The sequence below is a fragment of the Bos indicus genome, chromosome 14, assembly GCF_029378745.1.
Source record: "Bos indicus isolate NIAB-ARS_2022 breed Sahiwal x Tharparkar chromosome 14, NIAB-ARS_B.indTharparkar_mat_pri_1.0, whole genome shotgun sequence".
Taxonomy (NCBI): Eukaryota; Metazoa; Chordata; class Mammalia; order Artiodactyla; family Bovidae; genus Bos; species Bos indicus.
The window spans coordinates 7,226,571-7,247,340 of NC_091773.1; the positions used below are offsets into that span (position 1 = coordinate 7,226,571).

The following is a 20,770-nucleotide window of genomic DNA, read 5'->3' on the forward strand; positions in this document are numbered from 1 at the left end:
CGTGAGGTCAGCAGGGCGGCTGCAGTGGTCTCCGTGGGTTTCCAGCCACGGACGTGTGGGTTCGTCAAGGGAGAGGCCCCTCCAGACACGCAGAAGTAGCCACGGTGGGGTCTGAGCCCGAAGCCTCCATCCCAAGGCCCAGTGCTGAAGCCAGCGCCAGGCGGCCCATCACCTTCCAAAGTTAAGACTGATGGTGCCCCTCCCACCACACACAAAGGAACCCAAATAAACTAAAACAACGAAACCCCCAGACCAGAAACTCAGAGGCCTGGTGGCGGCGGCCATGGGCATTGCTAAAACGGGAGAGCACTTTGCACATCTTGTTTATCCCGTGGAAATGACCCCGGCGATGTGGTGGTCAGCCTGGGAGTTCTGGGGCCACCTCGGTGACTTGCGTAAGGGAAGTGGTGATGTCAGGGGTCCCCGTGGGGGCTCCCACCTCCTTGGAGCCTCCCCCACATCTGCTGGGGCGGGCATAGCGCTGCCACTTAGAGAACTGGGTGATGGGGATGTGGTTCCTGTTTACATCAAATTATTTATGGTGCTTTCCCACGGAAAGGGCCCCAGGGCTGCTCTTCAGCTCTGATTATGGTAAATATGAGTAGACTCTATTGCCCAGGGCTCTCACTTTGAGAGTGCTTAAAAATAACTTTAAAAAAAATTATGCCAAGTTTCAACGTGGAAGAAATGCGTATGCATAAAATTATAATGCCACTGTTTGGCCCAGGCTTAATTATAGCTGATACTGAGCATTTCTCATTTTATTTCGTTAATCCAGTTTCAACAAAGGAACACCCAGGGGCTTTCTCCTTTGCATCTAATAGAAATGTTAACTTTGTGGGGCTATGGAAGTTGGCGTGCTCATCAGCATTTCATGAGCTGAATGGTAATAATACCACAAATGAGGGCATGCATTTATTGGAACTTCCGCCCACTGAGTCTCAGAGCTGGGGGCCGGGTATCTTGGAGGTGGAGGTGGCAGGCGGGAGGGCAGGTGCCTTTTGGGCCCCTCCGGGCGTGGGAGCAGCGGGCGCTGGCTGGGGCTGCTGGCACACCCTGGGTTCCGTCCAGGCGGCTCTGTCCGTCTGTCTGTAAATTAGCCTCTGGGTGAGGCTCAGAGAGCAGGTTCCGTTCTAAGCCATTCGAAGGCCACTTCTCACTGGGGCCTCGAGAGGCTCACAGACTTAGGCAGACTCCTCCGCCACCATGGAGGCGGGGCGCAGGGGACCCAGGTCCTGACTCAGGTGGGCGCCCTTCCTGCTGCTTTGTTTGCAGCGGTGCCTCAGAGGGGTCGGTCAGCGAGCTGGGAGCGCCCTGCCGATCCAGCAGACGCCCAGCAGGTGTGGGCGTGGAGGCCCAGGAGGCCGGGTCCGCGTGCCCGGGCGCAGGGCTGCGGGGCGGGTTCACGGCCGGATCTGGGCTTCTCAGCCCACTGTGTGCTCACCGCTGTTGGTGACCTCGGAGTCCCCTCGAAGTGGGGAGAGCCGCCCCTCCCTTACTGGATTAATGTGAAAATGAAGTGGGTGGCGGACCAAGGATGGCATCTGGTGGAGTTAAGACTCAGGGAATGTTCACTGTATTTTCATGAGGGGTCTGCCTGCCCCGTCTTGGGAGTGGCTTCATCCCAGGAATGGGGGTGTAGTGCTCAGACTGGTCACCAGAGGGTGCTGCTGGCGCGTGTATGATGTGCACTCTGGCCTGAAGGCCCGGGTTTACTCTGTGTGCTGGTAACCTTTTTTTTGCCAAGGAAAGCGGGTCCGCTGTATGTGGTGGTTCTCTGTTCCCTGCTTCAGACCTGCTGCCAAGCTGTGTGGAGGCATGTTTATTAAATGTGTGTTCTGGTGGGTTGGTGGCCCTGCATCTGGCATTCTCATTTCCTGAAGGGAGTTGCTGTTGTAAATTGCATAAAATAAACACACAGAGAGTAAAGTTCCCTTTTTGGTGTAGCTCCTCTTAGTTGTGATTAATTGTTAGAAATGTCTCTGTAGCCACAAAGCTGGGTATAGGGTGGGGCCCAAGGCTTCTTGTGTTCTTCACATGGTCCCACTGGTTCCGACCTGTGTTTCTACCTGATTTTTTTAAGTTCCTTATACGTGGACCGAGTAGTTTTGAAAACATATAGGCCTGAACTTGATCTGCCGGGGCAGGTTACAGCTGCTTCATCTGTAACATGGGAGAGTAATACCTTTGTGGCCAGCTCCTTAGGGCCGCTGTGTACAGCTGTGCAGGTTGCATACTGCACAAGAGCAGCATGTCTAAGGGCATCATCTCACGCCATGGATTCGTGTATTCATTATGACAGTTTTCTGCAAGTGGTAGTAAAGTATCTTGTTCTCACAAAATCAACATGTTATGACCACTTTCTGATAGGGGAGCTAATGTCTTTAGGAAATGGCGCCCTTTTTCCTTTCTCACAGAGGTGCCTTGCAGGCTGGCAGCCACCCTGCTCGTCAGGGTGAGAGGTGACAGGGAATGTGGCCCTCAGGGAAGGTTTGCCGCTTCCCTTGAAAGCAGAGTTTGAAGTGCTGTCATGGAGGTGAGCCCAGAGGCAGGGCCCTTAGGCAAGTGTGTGTGTTGGGGGTGCCAAGTAGGGACACGGGGCCTTCCAGGGGAAGAGCAGGGGTTGTTGGGAGTCCAGCCTCCCAGGCTCTTAGCCCATGCTGCGTCTCCATCAGAACCTGGGAATGTCTCTGTGTTTCACTATTGAAAGACTCACATTTTAACATCTCTAACATCTGGAGGTGTCTTACAGTTGATGTGATAAGACTCCTGCATGCCTTAATTTATTTGGTAGCATTTTAATCTTCTTTTAGTCATATTGTAAAGTATCCATGCATCTGAAGATAGATGCTGTCTAAGATTTGAGGAAATAGGATAATGAAACCCATTTCACGGGAGTGTCGTGCAGATCAGACACGCCTGGCCTGAGCCTTGCGTGCTGCCAGCTCATGGTGGGGGTGTGATTGATTTAAACTTCCGACTCTTCTCCTGCTTCCTCTTTGAATTCCTTTATTTTGGTTACAGCGAGTTCTCAGAAAGTGCGATGGTGATGATGATGTTATATTAAGCATATCCACAGCTCGTTAAAAGTTGTGCGAAACAGACTAAATGGAAGGAAAGTATTTTGATCAAGCCCGGGCCCCCTTTCCTGAAGATAAAGGGAAAGAGTATTTTCGATTGCAGTAAGCTGCACAGTGTGAGGGTTTACTCCCGCCTTGGGTGTAACAGCAGTCTGGCTGTGTGTTACTAAAGTGTTTCCACTCCTGTTGGGATGCTGCCAGCCTGTAAGAGTTTAATAACTTAAGGGCAAGTGAACAACAGGAAGACAAAACCTAACTCCAAAGGAATCTGCCATCCGACTTTTTTCATGAGGTCGGCAGTTTAATAGGATCTTAGCTTAGTCTGTTGAACTCTATTTAAAGTTGATCAATCCAAGTAAAAGACGGTTAAAAAGCAGAGGATGGCATACTAATCGAGGAGAGGAAGGAAGAGAGCTTTGTTTTTACACTATAGTTTTTAAATAGAGAAATCTCATAGTCTGGTAATGAGCATTCTGTCTCCTTATGGTCATCAATAAATATCTGGGCTATTTGTAGTCATCAGCTCACCTGACATTTATCGAGCACCTACTGTGTTCCTAGCGGCAGCCAGGCTGAGAGGAGGATGGCTAATGTTGGGTCTGGCGGGGCTCCGGCGGCAGGTGGTGTGGGGGGTGGTGTGGGGGGTCCTGGGGCCGATCCCCTTCTCCTCCCGGAGGTGGGCAGGGGCCTGGACTGAGCCCTGCTGCCCCCCGGGAGCTGCCTCACTCCAGCCCTGTGGGACGCAAAGACCTCTCAGATGTGGGGCCGCTGCTAATGCCGCTTCTGTTAGACAACATCCTTTGAGTTTATGCTCAGGGTCCCTGTCTGTGACACGCGATGTCCCCTCTCACTTCTCTGTGGGGAGCCCAGCACTGGGGGGTGGAGGGAGGGAAGAGGCCTCAGGGTGCTGGGAGCCCTGGGGGGACTTTGGGGACGTGTAAGTGGGGTGCCCCTGCCTCTTTCCCTCCCAGACTCACAGCAGAAGCTCCGTGCTCCGGGATGCTATCCTTCCCAGGGGCTGGTCAGCTGTTGTCTCTACCCCGCACGCTTCTGTGTTATCCGACTGTTCGACAGCTTCGCCCTGTGGCTCCTGTAATAATTAATAACAGTGATTTTAAACGGGGGCGCCGAGGGCCGGGAGACCTGGAACACCTGCATCCTGCTCTGCTCTTCCCATCCCAACAGGAGATGCCCTTACATAGGACAACAGCAAAATTCTCCTTGACCGTGGGCTGGGCTGGATGTGCTGGGAGCTGGCCGGAGCCCGAAACTTCAGCTCAAGGCTGGACTAACCTTCGCTGGTTTCCTCGGGGGCCCGAGATGTGGGGAGGGGTTCCTCAGGAGCAAGCCAGCTCCAGCCGCCTGATTCCAAAGGGGCTGCCTGATTGCAAAGGCAGGGGCGGGGGGCCCAGCCAGCCCACACCTGTGACCCATCAGCGCCCAGGGGCGCTCCCCAGGGTCCCAGCCACCCTCCCTGGACTGCAGGCCCGTCCAGGTCGTGGCCTTCCTCTGGGAGGAGTGGACAGAGGCACTCGCTTACTTGTCTCTGGTGCCCCAGGCAGGGTGAGCAAGTTCAGAGGTCACAGGCAGGACCCAGCTCTTCCTGGCTGGGAGTGTTTGCAAATCAGGGTTCAGAAATGAGGACTTGTTGATGTGGTTATTTTAAGATTTTCCATTTTAACAGTACAGAGTAGCTGGTTACAAACTGGCAAAAAAAATCACAGAAATTGAGTGCTCAAGCTCCAGACTTCTGTGACTTTCCTTGTGCTGAACAGGCCGTTTCCCCTCCTGAGTCCTTTTGATAAGGATGAGTGCACAGTAATTGAACCTAAAAATGCAGCCAAATTATAGCATCTTCATCAGAATTAGATGACAACATAATTATGCTTGTATTTCAGGGTATAAGACCTTTTTTTTTCCCTCTATGCGTCTACTATGAAAAAATGAGAAGAGCAGCTTTGTTGTTATTTGGGTAGATGAACAGTTCTTCATGTCCTGGGGCCGCAGCCCGACGTGCCCATTCCCCGTGTTTCCGCGTCTTGTCTGCGCTGTGGTTTGAGCATGTCCCTGCAGGGTGCACGGCCTCCTTCCGAGTCAGAGGCCTGGGGCATGTTACAGACGCCATTCCAGCGGGGACACCGCGGATGGGGCGGCACTCATGACAGCAGAGACGAGCTCATCCACCTGCACGGCTCTGGGGGCCGTGTGGTCCGGCCGGCTGTTGTGTAGCCGTGCTCCCATCAGTGCTGACCCGGGAGGCCGTGTGGTCCCGCCGACTGTTGTGTAGCTGTGCTCCCATCAGTGCTGACCCTGTTGTGTAGCCGTGTTCTCATCAGTGGTGACCCTGTTGTGTCACTGTCTTCCCATCAGTGCTGACCCCGGGAGGCCATGTGGTACATTGTAGAGCTTGGGGCTGCTGCTGCTGCTGCTGCTGCTGCTAAGTTGCTTCAGTCGTGTCCGACTCTGTACGACCCCATAGATGGCAGCCCACCAGGCTCCTCCGTCCCTGGGATTCTCTAGGCAAGAACACTGGAGTGGGTTGCCATTTTCTTCTCCAATGCATGAAAGTGAAAAGTGAAAGTGGAGTCTCTCAGTCGTGTCTGACTCTTTGCGACCCCATGGACTGAAACCTACCAGGCTCCTCCGTCCATGGATTTTCCAGGCAAGAGTGCTGGAGTGGGGTGCCATCGCCTTCTCTAGGTCAAGCTGGGTGCCCCCTGAGGCCAGCCTTTCTGAGCCCCAGGCCTGCAACTGTAGCTGAGAGCTCAGGGAGCACGCGAGGTCATGTTGTGGGCGGGTCCTGGAGCCAGTCTGGAGCCCTTGGGCACCCGAGGGCCCTTCCCAGGTCCGCTTTCAAGATCCTTTCAGTGCCTCCTCTGGGAAGCCTTCCTAGCACTTTAGCCCAGGATCTCTGCCTTCCCTCTGCCCAGCGTGTCTGCTGTTTACAGCAGCGTCTCGGCTCAGACGTCCCTTGAACAGCTACCCCGGGCAGGCTGGAGGAGGCAGCCTTGGACAGGAGGCTGCCCTGCCTGAGCCACTCAGCGCTCATCACTTGTTGCCACAACCTGAATGCTGTGTGTACCTGTCACCTCACTTCTCAACCTTCCTGATTTTTAAACTCATGTAAACAGGAGATTCAAGAGACTTGGGTTCTGTCTCTGGGTCGGGAAGATCCCCTGGAGGAGGAAATGGCAACCCACTCCAGTATTCTTGCCTGGAGAATCCCACGGACAGAGGAGCCTGGTGGGCTGTAGTCCATGGGGATCGCAAACAGCTGGACATGACTGAGAACGCACACATAGACTCATTGTAGGAAATCCAGAAGTGACTATAAGAAAAGAGTCCAGCAGGCAGGATCCTTTCTGCCTGGCCATCTGTTCTTCCATCCATCACCCATAAATCTGTCTCTCCCTTACGAACAAAGTCACGCACCTGTCGAGCTGTGGTGCGTCCCACTCTGTAGAAGTGAACGTTCATCCTGAGCATTTTCTGTGTCATCCAGGATTCTTCCCCCTTTGGTTCTCAGCGGCTTGTGGGACTGCTCTGGGGGACGTGTCCTGGCATGCCCGCTGTGGAGCACGCAGATGGTTTCTGGGACTTGTCATCCTGAATGACCTCTGTGTTGAGCATCTCTGCGCAAAGTCCTTGTTTGCATTTTGGACGATTATGAAGCCAGATATCAAGAAGTAGGACCACTGCTCAGAAGTCATGAGCGAGCGTCTTCGGGGCTCTTGGCCCCTTGGTTGGTGGCAGGCGTGTCTCTGTCAGCATTCAGGGCCCGGGTCCTGCAGGGGGGTGCCAGGCCGGCCTCCCGACGCCGCGGCTTCCCTGGCCTCAGCGCAGGTGTGGGCTGCCTCCCCACCTCTGTCTCCATTCCATGCTGCAGCCTTTCCTCTGTGACAGTCGTCCTGGGTCGGGTATCCTTGTCTCTGCCAGCATCCTGGGGACTCCAGACCCAGCACTGGACCCATGGTGGGCATTTGGGAAGTGTGCCGAATGACACAGATGGCCATGGCCAGGAGGCATCCCAGGCCGCCCAGGCCTTCGGGCTGTGGGGGATCCTGGGCAGTGGGTTAGTTAACAGGCGGTGCCATCGCTTGGTCACGTGCAGATGTACAAGTAGTCTTATCTGTGTGGTCTCCAGACAGTGCTTGGTGTGCCTGGGGACTAAGGGGCCCTCACAGGAGCCCTGTGGTCCCCCAAAGTGCTGCTGTTACCTGTCTTAGAATTCCCTTTTCTCCTGAAAGCATAGCAGGAATCAAGAGTAAGTCCAGGCTACTTGGGTAATAGTTGCAGTGAAAACTCTACGATGCGGTTGTTCTGGGCGGGTCTGTCTCCCCAGTGGGCTGGTGGCTCATCTGTGGAGGACCCCACGCCCAGTTCATCTGAGTCCCGGATGCCTGACGTGGGGGCCACCCCGTGGCCACTGCTCCACAGACGCTGAAATGACCAAGAAAGCACTTGGTATGTGGTTTGGGGATTATGTTCCTCTCTGGAGTGATTTTCACTTCAGACTCGGTTGACTACAGGGAAAAGTGTTTTAGCTTTAACTTGGAGGCAGCTCAGCTCACGGTCTGCAGCCAGAGTTCATGTCAGCAGGCGGCAGAGTCCAGGCTTTGACCTGGGCAGGTTGCTTCTTCTCACAGCCTCAGTGTCCTCAGCTGTGGAATAGGGATGACAACCCCCTTTGCCTAAATCGTAGGGGTCATTGTGGGGTCAGCAAGACACTCAGTGAAAATGACATGGCCTCTTATGACGAAAGGCATCTATCACTGAAATCTCTTCTTGTTTTGGAAGCATTTCGGGTTCCTTAGGAACGAAGCATTTCTTGGAAAAAATAAAATATCGATTGGTGGTATTCACGAGAGACTTTCATTGATGAAGCAATGTTCTGCTTTGTTAAATTTCCATTTCGTGTGTTATTTGGTGAAGAATTCTCGTAGGTCATTACCCTGCCTGCTTATTGGTGGAAAAGCCCTTTCTTTGAAGGCAAGAGAGGGACTTGGTTTCTGGGACCCAGGCGCCTCCTGGGCACCACCCTCACTGTGGCAGCACCGTGCCAGCCCACTGCCTCGTGAAATTCCAAAGAAAGAATTTTCTGGCAGCCGGGGCTGCATAAAGCAAGCAGTGAGCTGCCTGGCCAGACGCAGCCTGTGGGAGGCTGGCCATCGCTCAGATGAGCAGCCTTCAGTATTTTTTCTTTGGCAGTTGGACGCAACCACTGTTTTTTGTGAAGATGAAATGACATATTTTGCTTTTGTTTCTTTTCCTTACAGAAAACCCAGCCATCTTCATGTGTAAATGTTGTAACCTTTTCTCACCAAGTCAGTCGGAACTCCTCTCCCACGTTTCTGAGAAGCACGCAGAGGAAGGGGTTAATGCGGATGAAATCATCATTCCCCTCAGGCCTCTGAGTACCCCTGAGCCCACCAACCCAGGCAAACCCGGAGATGGTAAGGGGGCTGGGGTGCTGGGCGAGGGTGCCTGTAGGTGGCAGTGCTGCTCATTTGCTTTCAAATACTTTGCTTCTAGGGCTTCTCTGGTGGACTAGTGATAAAGAACCCGCCTGCCAATGCAGGAGATGAGGGTTTGATCCCTGGGTCGGGAAGATCCCCTGGAGAAGGAAATGGCAACCCACTCCAGTAGTCTTGCCTGGACAATGCCATGGACAGAGGAGCCTGGCGGGCTACCGTCCATGGGGTCGCAAAAGAGTTGTGCACGCTGGAGTGACAACAGGAACAAGAACAACAGCTTTGATGCTGTTTCTGTCTGGCAGGTGTAGGGCCTCAGAGGAATCCAAGTTTCCAACCAGAAGCCACAATAATTTCCATTTGTAGATCTTCTCAAATAGGATTGTGTCTCTGAATTCCCTGTACCCAGTGTTTATGGGTGCTTCTCCAGTGTCTGGTCGGTATATGGAGGGATGAATGAATGACTGAATGAAAGGAGTCAACACCATCCCAACAGGGCAAAAAGCACAAGCTTGTTGTCAGAGAAGTGTGGGTTTAACCCAGTTCCAGCACCAGCTCCTGTATTACCTGAAGCAGGTGATGTTTTCTCTGAGCCTCACCCTGCTCACCTGAAAAATTAAAACAGATCAGCCTGTTTCAAGGGGGGGCTGTGAGGATGAGGTCAGAGATAGGGCATAGCACCACGGGTGATGCCTGGTACAGGGAGGACAAAAGGGAACCATCACGATAACATACGTCATGAGTGAATAAGTATAGATAATCTTAGAAACATGTGGATGGCCCATGTGTACCTGGAGCAAGGATTCCCGTCGCAGAATCCTTCAGGTTCACAGTCCGTGTCGGACGTGAAATACACTGGTTTGCAGTGTCCAGACACCTCCCACTGAATGGCATCAGAGGCAGCAGGTGGCTGGATTGGAAGAACCGTCCAGGCACTGTAATTAGGTCCCTGCAGACAAAATGTATAGTATGGGAGGAACAGCTGCAGGCCAGAGTCAGAAAAAGCCCCCATAAAACTCTTTTTCCGTGATGAGAGAGGATGGCCAGTCCCCTGTGCCTAAGCTCAGTCTGTGGCAGTAGACTTCTCATCGCAGGATTCGTTAGTTACAGTAATAATCCAATTGCTCTTTCCTGGGAATATTCAGGCTGGCATCTCGGAACGGGCTGGTTTATTGATCATCCGTCTGACACCGTTAACAAGGAGAGACTCTAGACACAAAGTGTTTTGGTTAATGAGTCCCTCTGGCCATTCCCAGGGTGCTCAGAGAAGCTTGCCTGACAGAGGATTGAGTTGTCGGGAAGTTAGGAGAAGTTCTATTTAACTCTTAGTGGCATGAGGAGAAACTGAGAGAAGCCAGCGTCTGAAACTCCTAATGGCAAGTGAGGAGGGCCAGGAGGTGTCTGCGTCGCCGTCACTGATCTGGGTGGTGTGTCCGGGGCGTTCCTCCTCCCCTCCCGCCAGCCCGGGAGACAGGGCTGACCTCTACCCGCCAGAGGAAGCTGGAGTGAGGGGGCAGGTTACACATGATTGCTTTGGGGAGGAAGAGCATGGGGGTGGGGGAAGGTCTGTGTCAGACACTGAGCATCTGCCCCTTGACCTGATGAAAGGATGGGCAGACAATCCGAGTAGACCTAATGGCCATCAGGTATGTAAAAAAGTGCTCAACATCACTAATCACTGGGGAAATGCAGGTCAACACCACTGTGAGCTGTCGCCCACCTCCCAGTTGTGAGAATGGCTGTCATGAAAATGAAAAGAGGTAACAAGTGTCGATGAGGGTGTGGAGAACAGGGACTCCTCCTGCCCTATTGGTGGGAATGTGAATAGGCGCAGTCATTGTGGAAGGCAGTAGGGCAGGTCCTTAAACAACTAAAAATTGCACCACCACGTGATCCGGCGATCCCACTGCTGGGCCTGTGTTCAAAGGAAACAAAGTCAGGATCTTAAAGAGATAGCCCCGTCCCATGCCCACTGCAGTGTTAAATCTCCGCTTATCTTTGGTTTCACTTCCCATGCTTTCTCTTACTCTTGGTCAACCGTAGTCTAGAAATCGTAAATGGGAAAATTCCAGAAATAAAAATCACATCAGTTTTAAATTGCACGCTCTTCTGAGTAGCGTGATGGGCTCTTTCCTTCCTGAGGCCCTCACCCGCTGACATGACATCATCCTGAGGTCCCCACCCACTGACATGACATCATCCTGAGGTCCCCACCCACTGACATGACATCATCCTGAGGTCCCCACCCACTGACATGACATCATCCTGAGGCCCCACCCACTGACATGAGATCATCTAGAGGTCCCCACCCACTGACATGACACCATTTGAGGGTCCCACCCACCAACGTGACATCATCCTGAGGTCCCCACCCACTGACAATGGCATCATCATGAGGCCCCACCTACCGACATGACATCATCTGATCCTGACATCCACCCAGGATCACCTGGAGCAGGTGACCCTCCCTCTGACACATGGTCAGAAGGTTATAGCAGCCTCACTCCATCACAGTGCCTACACCATTCACTTAGGCATTTCTCATCTCACATCATAAGAAGAAGGGTGAAGTGGGACTCCTAAGGCAGTCCAGTGGTTAAGACACCATGCTTCCACTGTTGGGGGCGCAGGTCCAATCCCTGGCTGGGGAACTAAGATCGTGTATCCTGCAAGCCAGGCGGTGTAGCCAAAAAGGAAAAAAAAGGAAGGGTGAATATAGTAAGATGATGGCAAGAGTGAATGTTGACATTCTAGGAATCAGCGAGCTCAAATGGACTGGAATGGGTGAATTTAACTCAGATGACCATTATATCTACTACTGCGGGCAGGAATCCCTCAGAAGAAATGAAGTAGCCATCATGGTCAACAAAAGAGCCCTTAATACAGTACTTGGATGCAATCTCAAAAACGACAGAATGATCTCTGTTCGTTTCCAAGGCAAACTATTCAATATCACAGTAATCCAAGTCTATGCCCCAACCAGTAACACTGAAGAAGCTGAAGTTGAATGGTTCTATGAAGACCTACAAGACCTTTTAGAACTAACATCCAAAAAAGATGTCCTTTTCATTATAGGGGACTGGAATGCAAAAGTAGGAGGTCAAGAAACACCTGGAGTAACAGGCAAATTTGGCCTTGGAATACGGAATAAAGTAGGGCAAAGACTAATAGAGTTTTGCCAAGAAAATGCATTGATCATAGCAAACACCCTCTTCCAACAACACAAGAGAATACTCTACACATGGACATCACCAGATGGTCAACACCAAAATCAGATTGATTAAGTTCTTTGCAGCCAAAGATGGAGAAGCTCTATACAGTCAGCAAAAACAAGACCGGGAGCTAACTGTGGCTCAGATCATGAACTCCTTATTACCAAATTCAGACTTAAATTGAAGAAAGTAGGGAAAACCACTAGACCATTCAGGTATGACCTAAATAAAATTCCTTGTGATTAAACAGTGGAAGTGAGAAATAGATTTCAGGGCCTAGATCTGATAGATAGAGTGCCTGATGAACTATGGAATGAGGTTTGTGACATTGTACAGGAGACAGGGATCAAGACCATCCCTATGGAAAAGAAATGCAAAAAAGCAAAATGGCTGTCTGGGGAGGCCTTACAAATAGCTGTGAAAAGAAGAGAAGCGAAAAGCAAAGGAGAAAAGAAAAGATATAAGCATCTGAATGCAGAGTTCCAAAGGATAGCAAGAAGAGATAAGAAAGCCTTCTTCAGCGATCAGTGCAAAGAAATAGAGGAAAACAACAGAATGGGAAAGACTAGAGATCTCTTCAAGAAAGTTAGAGATACTAAGGGAACATTTCATGCAAAGATGGGCTCGATAAAGGACAGAAATGGTATGGACCTAACAGAAGCAGAAGATATTAAGAAGAGATGGCAAGAATACACAGAAGAACTGTACAAAAAAGATCTTCACGACCCAGATAATCACGATGGTATGATCACTGACCTAGAGCCAGACATCCTGGAATGTGAAGTCAAGTGGGCCTTAGAAAGCATCACTACGAACAAAGCTAGTGGAGGTGATGGAATTCCAGTTGGGCTATTTCAAATCCTGAAAGATGAAGCTGTGAAAGTGCTACACTCAATATGCCAGCAAATTTGGAAAACTCAGCAGTGGCCACAGGACTGGAAAAGGTCAGTTTTCATTCCAATCCCAAAGAAAGGCAATGCCAAAGAATGCTCAAACTACCACACAATTGCACTCATCTTACATGCTAGTAAAGTAATGCTGAAAATTCTCCAAGCCAGGCTTCAGCAATACGTGAACCGTGAACTTCCAGATGTTCAAGCTGGTTTTAGAAAAGGCAGAGGAACCAGAGATTAAATTGCCAACATCCGCTGGATCATGGAAAAAGCAAGAGAGTTCCAGAAAAACATCTATTTCTGCTTTATTGACTATGCCAAAACCTTTGACTATGTGGATCACAATAAACTGTGGAACATTCTGAAAGAGATGGGAATACCAGAGCACCTGACCTGCCTCTTGAGAAATCTGTATGCAGGTCAGGAAGCAACAGTTAGAACTTTTTCCAAATAGGAAATGGAGTATGCCAAGGCTGTATATTGTCACCCTGCTTATTTAACTTATATGCAGAGTACATCATGAGAAATGCTGGACTGGAAGAAGCACAAGCTGGAATCAGGATTGCCGGGAGAAATATCAATAAGCTCAGATATGCAGATGACACCACCATTATGGCAGAAAGTGAAGAGGAACTCAAAAGCCTCTTGATGAAAGTGAAAGTGGAGAGTGAAAAAGTTGGCTTAAAGCTCAGCATTCAGAAAATGAAGATCATGGCATCCAGTCCCATCACTTCATGGGAAATAGATGGGGAAACAGTGGAAACAGTGGCAGACTTTATTTTTTTGCTTTCCAAAATCACTACAGATGGTGACTGCAGCCATGAAATTAGAAGACGCTTACTCCTTGGAAGGAAAGTTATGACCAACCTAGATAACATATTGAAAAGCAGAGACATTACTTTGCCAACAAAGGTCTGTCTAGTCAAGGCTATGGTTTTTCCTGTGGTCATGTATGGATGTGAGAGTTGGACTGTGAAGAAGGCTGAGCACCGAAGAATTGATGCTTTTAAACTGTGGTGTTGGAGAAGACTCTTGAGAGTCCCTTGGACTGCAAGGAGATCCAACCAGTCCATTCTGAAGATCAGCCCTGGGATTTCTTTGGAAGGACTGATGCTAAAGCTGAAACTCCAGTACTTTGGCCACCTCATGCGAAGAGTTGACTCATTGGAAAAGACTCTGATGCTGGGAGGGATTGGGGGCAGGAGGAGAAGGGGACAACAGAGGATGAGATGGCTGGATGGCATCACTGACTCGATGGACGTGAGTCTGAGTGAACTCCGGGAGTTGGTGATGGACAGGGAGGCCTGATGTGCTGCGATTCATGGGATCGCAAGGAGTTGGACACGAGTGAGCGACTGAACTGAACTGAACTGACCTGAAGATGTTTTGAGAGAGACTACATTTACATTTATTATATTATTATAATTGCTCATCACCCTCAAGATGATGTCATGTGGGTGGGTGGGGGCCTCAGGAAGGAATTTTATTATTAGTTATTATTAGTCTCTCACTGTCTGATAAATTTAACTGTTTCTTTGATATGTATGTATAGGCGGAAACATAGTACTTACAGGGTTCACTACTTACAGGGTACTTACAGGGTTCAAACCACAGTTTGTGGTTTCCGGCTCCCACTGGGGCTCTTGGAAAGTGTCCCCTGTGGATAAGGAGAGACCCCTGTGTTCACAGTAGGCGAGGTACGAAAACAGCCTCAGTGTTCATCGGCAGATGACCGGATGCAGGAAATAAGATGCACGCGTGGCCGTGCACACGCAGTCGGGACGATTATGCAGCTGTGGGAAAGGACGCCTTGCCATTTGCTGTGTGGATGAAAGTGGGGGACGGCGTGCTAAGTGAAACAAGCCAGGCACGGACAGATCCTGTACGACCTCACTTATCCGTGGAGTCGACAGCAGCCACATCCATGGACCAGGCGGCAGCGCAGTGGTTGCCTGGGGGTGGGGGAGATGGGGGGCTGCTGGTCAAAGTGCACGAGCTTTCCTGTTGGATCTAGGGATCTGACAGCCAGCGCGGCGGGTCTAGCTGACAGCACTGAATTGTGCACTTGAGGTTTGCTGAGAGAGCACATCTTAACTGTTCTCGCCCGCATGCACAGAACAGTCTCTGGAAGGTGGTAGTTGTGTGCATGGGCTTGATGTGGTGAGCACATCACAGTGTATACGAATATTAAACCATCTCGTACACCTTAAAAACCCACACTGTACAACCTAAATATATACAGTTTTTGTTTGACAGTGATGCCTCAATAAATCTGGGAGGGGGGAAGAAATCTGCCTGATGTCAGGGCTAGGCTCAGCCCCCCGCCCTGTGCCCCCAGGTCTGGGAGTGAGCAAGGCTCCCTCATCCTGACCCGTCAGGAGCCCTGCCTTCACCACGGCCACCTCCCTGCTGAGCGGTTGAGGGGCCTCAGCTTCCCAAAGAGTGTAGCTTCACGGGCAGATGGAACCATGGCTTTACTCAAGAACTTAAAATGTGTGTGTCCCTGCCTCAACGTCTATAAACTCAGAAAAACAGATAATCTCTTTTTGTAAAATTCCTGTGGCAGATGGTTGTCATACAGATTAACATGCAAAGAACTCAGAAAGGCTGTTAAGAAAGCTCTTCATTCTATTTTTATTCAACTTTGCTTATTAAGAGTTCTCCTCCTCCTAGGGACTTCCCTGGCCGTCCAGTGGTTAAGATTCCTTGTTCCCAACATGGGGGACCCGGGTTCAATCTTTGGTCGGGGAACTAAGATCCCACATGCTGTGCAGCCACATTAAAAGGTTTTTCCTCCTCCTGAAATGAAATGTGAGTAAGAGATATATTTGAATTTTTCATTTCATTTCTAAACAATAAAGGAATAAGTCATAATAAAGCAGGTGGGCTGAAGTCCATGGGGTCCCTAAGAGTCGGAGACGACTGAGCGACTTCACTTTCACCTTTCACTTTCATGCATTGGAGAAGGAAATGGCAACCCACTCCAGTGTTCTTGCCTGGAGAATCCCAGGGACGGGGGAGCCTGGTGGGCTGCCGTCTATGGGGTCGCACAGAGTCAGACACGACTGAAGCAACTTAGCAGCAGCAGCAGCAGCAGAATGCACATGGATATATACATGTCAGTGTTGGAAGGTACACGTGTTCTGACTTTTACACCTTCCCTCCTCACCAGTGTTTGTGAGAGGTGTCCCTATGGGCTGTCCTGAATGCCTCCCTCCTCCTGGGAATGCGTGCCCTGGCCCAGGTGGGGTGGGAGGCCCTCCTCGGGGCTCCTACAGCCCCCGGGCCCCCCCACGCCTCAGTCTTTCCTGTCCTGTGCTTGCAGGGCGCATCGGAGAGGGGCCTTGGGCTGTCCCAGGTCCTGCGCGGGCCCTGACACGGCACTGATGGGAAGAAACAGTCGCCTGTGTTGTTGGTTATTTTCCTCCCAGCAGCCTTGCTGCCCCTCTGTCTCACGGAGCGTGTGTTCCGTTGCGCCTGTCACCCCTCATTCAGGAAGCTCTAGTGGCTAGCCTTCATCCAAACCTCTCCGACCTGGAAACCCTTCTGACCGGCACGAGCCTCCTTACATTCTCTGTGGCGTCGCGGGTGGCGTGAGGGCTGCGTTGGGGCCCGTTCCTCCTCCTCCTCTGGTACTTCAGGCCCCCAAGAGCCGTGAAGATTCTCTAGACCCCAGACCTTTCTCCTTAGAGCCGCACAGGAACCCATTCCCATAAAGCTCCCCTGCACTCCTGCAGGCACACCCCGGGGCTTTTCCTGGGCCCTGAACCCACCATGTGGGTAAAGCTGTCAAAGCAATCACGCCGTTATACTTTTATTTTCAATTAAAGAAGTAATAACACTTTGCTGGAAAAATGTTAAAACAATATACAGTGAGGAAGGTACATCTCCTTAACCATCCCTCCGAGATCCTAGAAATACTAAAACTGAATCCAGCCTCTGAACCCCGACATGGAACTAAATCTCAGGGACAGAGTTTTGGGTGGAGTAAGAAAGAGCAGCTTTATTGCATTGCCAGGCAAAGGGGACACAGCAGGCTAGTGCACTGAGCATTCAGTGTCTTGACCTTAAAGGGGTGTTGAATTCTGTAGCAGTGGTTCAAAAAGGACGTCAGCAGCTCGTGGACATTCTTTTGACTGGTTGGTGGATGGCATCCATTGCCGAGGTCCAGCCCCGGCTGATCCAGGGTATTCGAAGGGGAGACGGCGTCGGCGACTATTTACATATTCATCAAAGATATAAAGAGTAATAGAATGAGGATAGCTCAGTAGGAAAATTCAGTGGAGAAAAGAGGCTGAGTAGCTTGGTTTACGCGGGAAATCAATATAACCTGTGATACCAGGTTAGCTCTGACCACGGAGGCCGCAGGCGCCCTCTCGAATAGCGGAAGGTACCCCACCTTAGACACCTTCTCGAGTGGGTTTTAGAAGCCCAGGCAAATAAATGGTCACAGAGGACCTCCACGCTCCAGATGGAGACTCAGCTGGAAATTGAGGAGAAAAATGACATGGGGAGACCAAGCTTTGGCAAGCAAGGCCCGTAGCTTTATTTTCAACAGGGGCTTTTATACCCTAAGTTACACATAGAAGATAATAGGGGATGCAGAGTCAGCAGTCTTTGATCCTTATCAAAAACCAGGGTTTCTTTCCTGCAAATTTATTGTATACAAATGGTTTAGGTGATTTACATCATCTTCTGGCCAGAAGGCCTATTAACATTTTATGATTCTTGACAAAGACTTATTTTCTCTAAGAGTAATTATTTTAAGGTTTGGCGCCATCTTCCGAAGATGTTAGATAAAATTGTATTCCTATAGGGCGGATGTGTAATGGGTTTACAACAAAGGAAAGAATTTATTACCTTAAGGGTCTAAAGTTGCTAACACCAAGGCCACTACTTATTTTTTCTACATACCAACTATATTAATTAATACACATTCAAGGATACAATACAGGGGATGTGAAAACTTGGCAACAAGCATTGGCTCATCAATGAAATACTTTACTAGTTTTATTCTGACAGTTTCTAACTCTCTGAGAGGCTCCAAGCTATTTGAATATCTTAAGCTTCCTGTGCCTCTCGAGGCTGGGAGACTGGAAACAATCGTATGCGTAGCTGTAGGAGTCCGGGTAAACTTGTCAGGCGAGTTAGAGAGCTATCTGAGGGGTTTGGATTTAAACACTCCTAATTGCCCAGGAAATTTATTAATTGGAGCTGTAAGTTAACTCTTTGACAGAGAGAGCGAGATGGTGGTGGGGGACAGCCCCCAGTAAAGTCAGAGGTGAGAGCACAAAGCAATAAAGTAGGCAGACTCTGGTTTTGGGGGTAGATGCTCGAGAATATCCAGGGGGACTCCTGAGGCTCGATCCTGCCTTTGCGTATGCCGAGCCTCCTTCCTCATGACCTTTGTCACGCGTGGAATGCCTCACCGGCTCCCGGCAGTCCATGTCATCACGCTTATGACTCCAGCCCGCCTGGGGTCCGCAGTGCTTGTGGGCAGCGTACCATTCACTCCTCTCACCTGGTAGGAATGTTAGTGTCTGCAAAACAGCTCAGAGACGCTGCTGTGGCGCTGTGCACCCCTTGAATGGGAGCCAGGAGCCTGCAGGAAGGCGGCACTGTCGCTTCTTTTGACTGTTCCTCCCTATTCTGTGCACCTCCTTCCTTCCCTGATTAGCAGATAGCTGTCTGAACCTGCCTGATGGAACTCAGGGAAGGTCATGGAACGAAGCCCATTTCCTATAATGAAGAAGAGAGGAAGACAGAAAGACGTTTGTGCCCAGAAGCCCCACAGGTCCTGCTCAGTTTCAGTATCACTGCTAACAATTAAGTGTGTTCCTAGACATTTCTATATGCATATGTAAGCAGATAAACTCTCTGTTGTCTTGTTATTTAGCAACACAACTGTCAGCACTGTATGAATAGCCTGCCACTTCACTACCAACACGTCTCCAAATTCTTTTTATTGTCTGTATTTCATTCTATGGGTAATTCTTAATTTATATAACCTTTTTTTTTTCCTGATGGTATTTATCTTCTCCCCAGCTTTGTGTCATTATAAACAAGGTCACAGATAAGGTTTACATAAAATCATCATTTTAAAGTATATAATTCAGTGGTTATTAGTATATTTACACTGTAATGCAACCATCACAGCCACCCAAGAAACCCTGTACCCATTAAGAAGTTGCTCCCATGGTTTGCCATTTCCTTCTCCAGGGGATCTTCCTGACCCAGAGATCAGACCCATATCTCCTGCTTTGACGGGTATATGCTCTACCACTGAGCAACCTAGGAAGCCCCACCAGGGGCTGGAGTAGGGGCCAATGGAGAATGACCATTAGTAAATACGGGTTTTCTTTGGTGATGATGAAAATATTCTAAAGCCAGACAGTGGTGGTAGTTGGACAACTCTGCAAATGTATAAAAATCACTGAATTGGACACTTTTAAATTTAAGGATGAATTTTATGGTAGGTGGTACCTACCAAATTTTATGGTATGAATTTTACATCTCTGTAAAGGTACTATTACCAAAAAAAAAGTCACTCTCAGTTTTCCTTTCTTCTATACCTTGGCAACCATTAATGAACTTTTTTTCTCTTTGGTTTTGCTTTTTTTATAATTTTATATGAATGGAGTCATATCATATGTAGTCGTTTGTGCCTGGCTTCTTTCATTGAGCATGTTTCCAGGTGGTAGTCTGTATCAGTACTTCATTTTTTTTTTTTTAAATGGCTGAATAACCTTTCATTGTATGGATTGGCCACATTTTTTCAGCTCATTGATTTGTTGACAAACCCTTGGGTTATTTCTTCTTTCTGACGATCATGAGTCATGCTTCTGTAAACACTTTGTAGGAGCATTTGTGTAGACGGAGAAGTATTTGTGTAGAAGCATTTGTATAGATACAGATTTTTCTTAAGTCTGTACCTCAGAGTGAAATTGTTGGATAATAGGCTAGTTCTGTGTTTCACTTTTCGAGAAGAGGACTGCAAAACTGTTTTCCAACCAGATGAAGCCCTGGACCCATTCCTGTTGTCTGTTCCTGATAATATATGAGGGGTTCGATTTCTCCGCAGCGTCCCCAGCACTTGTTAGTTTTCCTGTGTTTGATGCTAGCCATCCTTGTGGGTCTGGGCTACTATCACATGGTGGTTCTGATTTGCATTTTCTTGATAATTAATGATAGTGAGCACTTAGGTCTTTGGGGTATATGTTTCATTTCTGTATTCTATTTCATTGTTTCACTCCCGTCTTTGTAATTTCTGTTCTCCGCTTGCGTTGCATCTAGTTTGCTTCTAGTTTTTCAGTTGGCAGAGTAGGCTACTGATCTCCTTTCTTCTTTATTTAACATTTACAGCTTTAAATTGGCCTCTAAGCACTGCTTTTGCTGCATCTCATTAGTTTTGGTCTGTTGCGTTTCTCTGCTTTTCCATCTCAATGAATTTTCTAATTTCCCTTATGATTTCTTTTTTGACTCATTATTTATTTAGGAGTGCCATTTAATTTCCATTTACTTCTGAATTCCCCAAATTTCGTTCTGCTCTTTATTTCTTTTTCTTTTTCTAAAAAATTATTTATTTATTTATTTATTTAGGGCTGCCCTGGGTCTTCACTGCTGCACGCAGGGGCTGCTCTCTAGCTGCGGTACTCGGGCTTCTCAGTGTGGTGGCTTCTCTTATTGCAGAGCACAGGCTCTAGGGTGCACGGCCTTCCGTAGTTCCGGTGCATGGGCTTAGTTGTCCTGCGACATGTAGAATCTTCCCGGACCAGGGATCAAACCTGTGTCCCCTGCACTGGCAGGCAGACTCCCAACCACTGGACCACCAGGGAGGTCTTTTTCTGTATTTCTAATTTCAGTCCTTATAAACTTATTGAGAATTGACTTATGGCCAATCCTTGTGGTCTAACCTGGAGAATGTTCCTTGTGCGCTTGAGAAGAACTTGTATCCTGTTCTTGATGGGTAGGCATGTCGTATATGTATGTGTTAGGTTTTGTTGGTTTATAGTATCGTCATGTCTTCTATTTCCTTGCTGGTGCCCAGATTTTATAATTGAGGAACATGTGTTTCAGAGAGTAGAGGAGTTAAAACAGCATATTCAAGGTCATCT

At 49.2% G+C, this 20,770-nt stretch overlaps 1 protein-coding gene across 3 annotated transcripts in view; it reads left to right on the forward strand.

The window, feature by feature from the left end:
* The window catches only part of ZFAT (zinc finger and AT-hook domain containing), a 158,580-nt gene that overhangs the window by 9,020 nt on the left and 128,790 nt on the right, over positions 1-20,770 (forward strand). For all 3 annotated transcript variants that reach the window (XM_070802414.1, XM_019973941.2, XM_070802415.1), the window contains exon 2: positions 8,357-8,533. In XM_070802414.1, the coding sequence (XP_070658515.1) occupies positions 8,357-8,533 (177 nt within the window). The remainder of the gene's footprint in view (positions 1-8,356; positions 8,534-20,770) is intronic.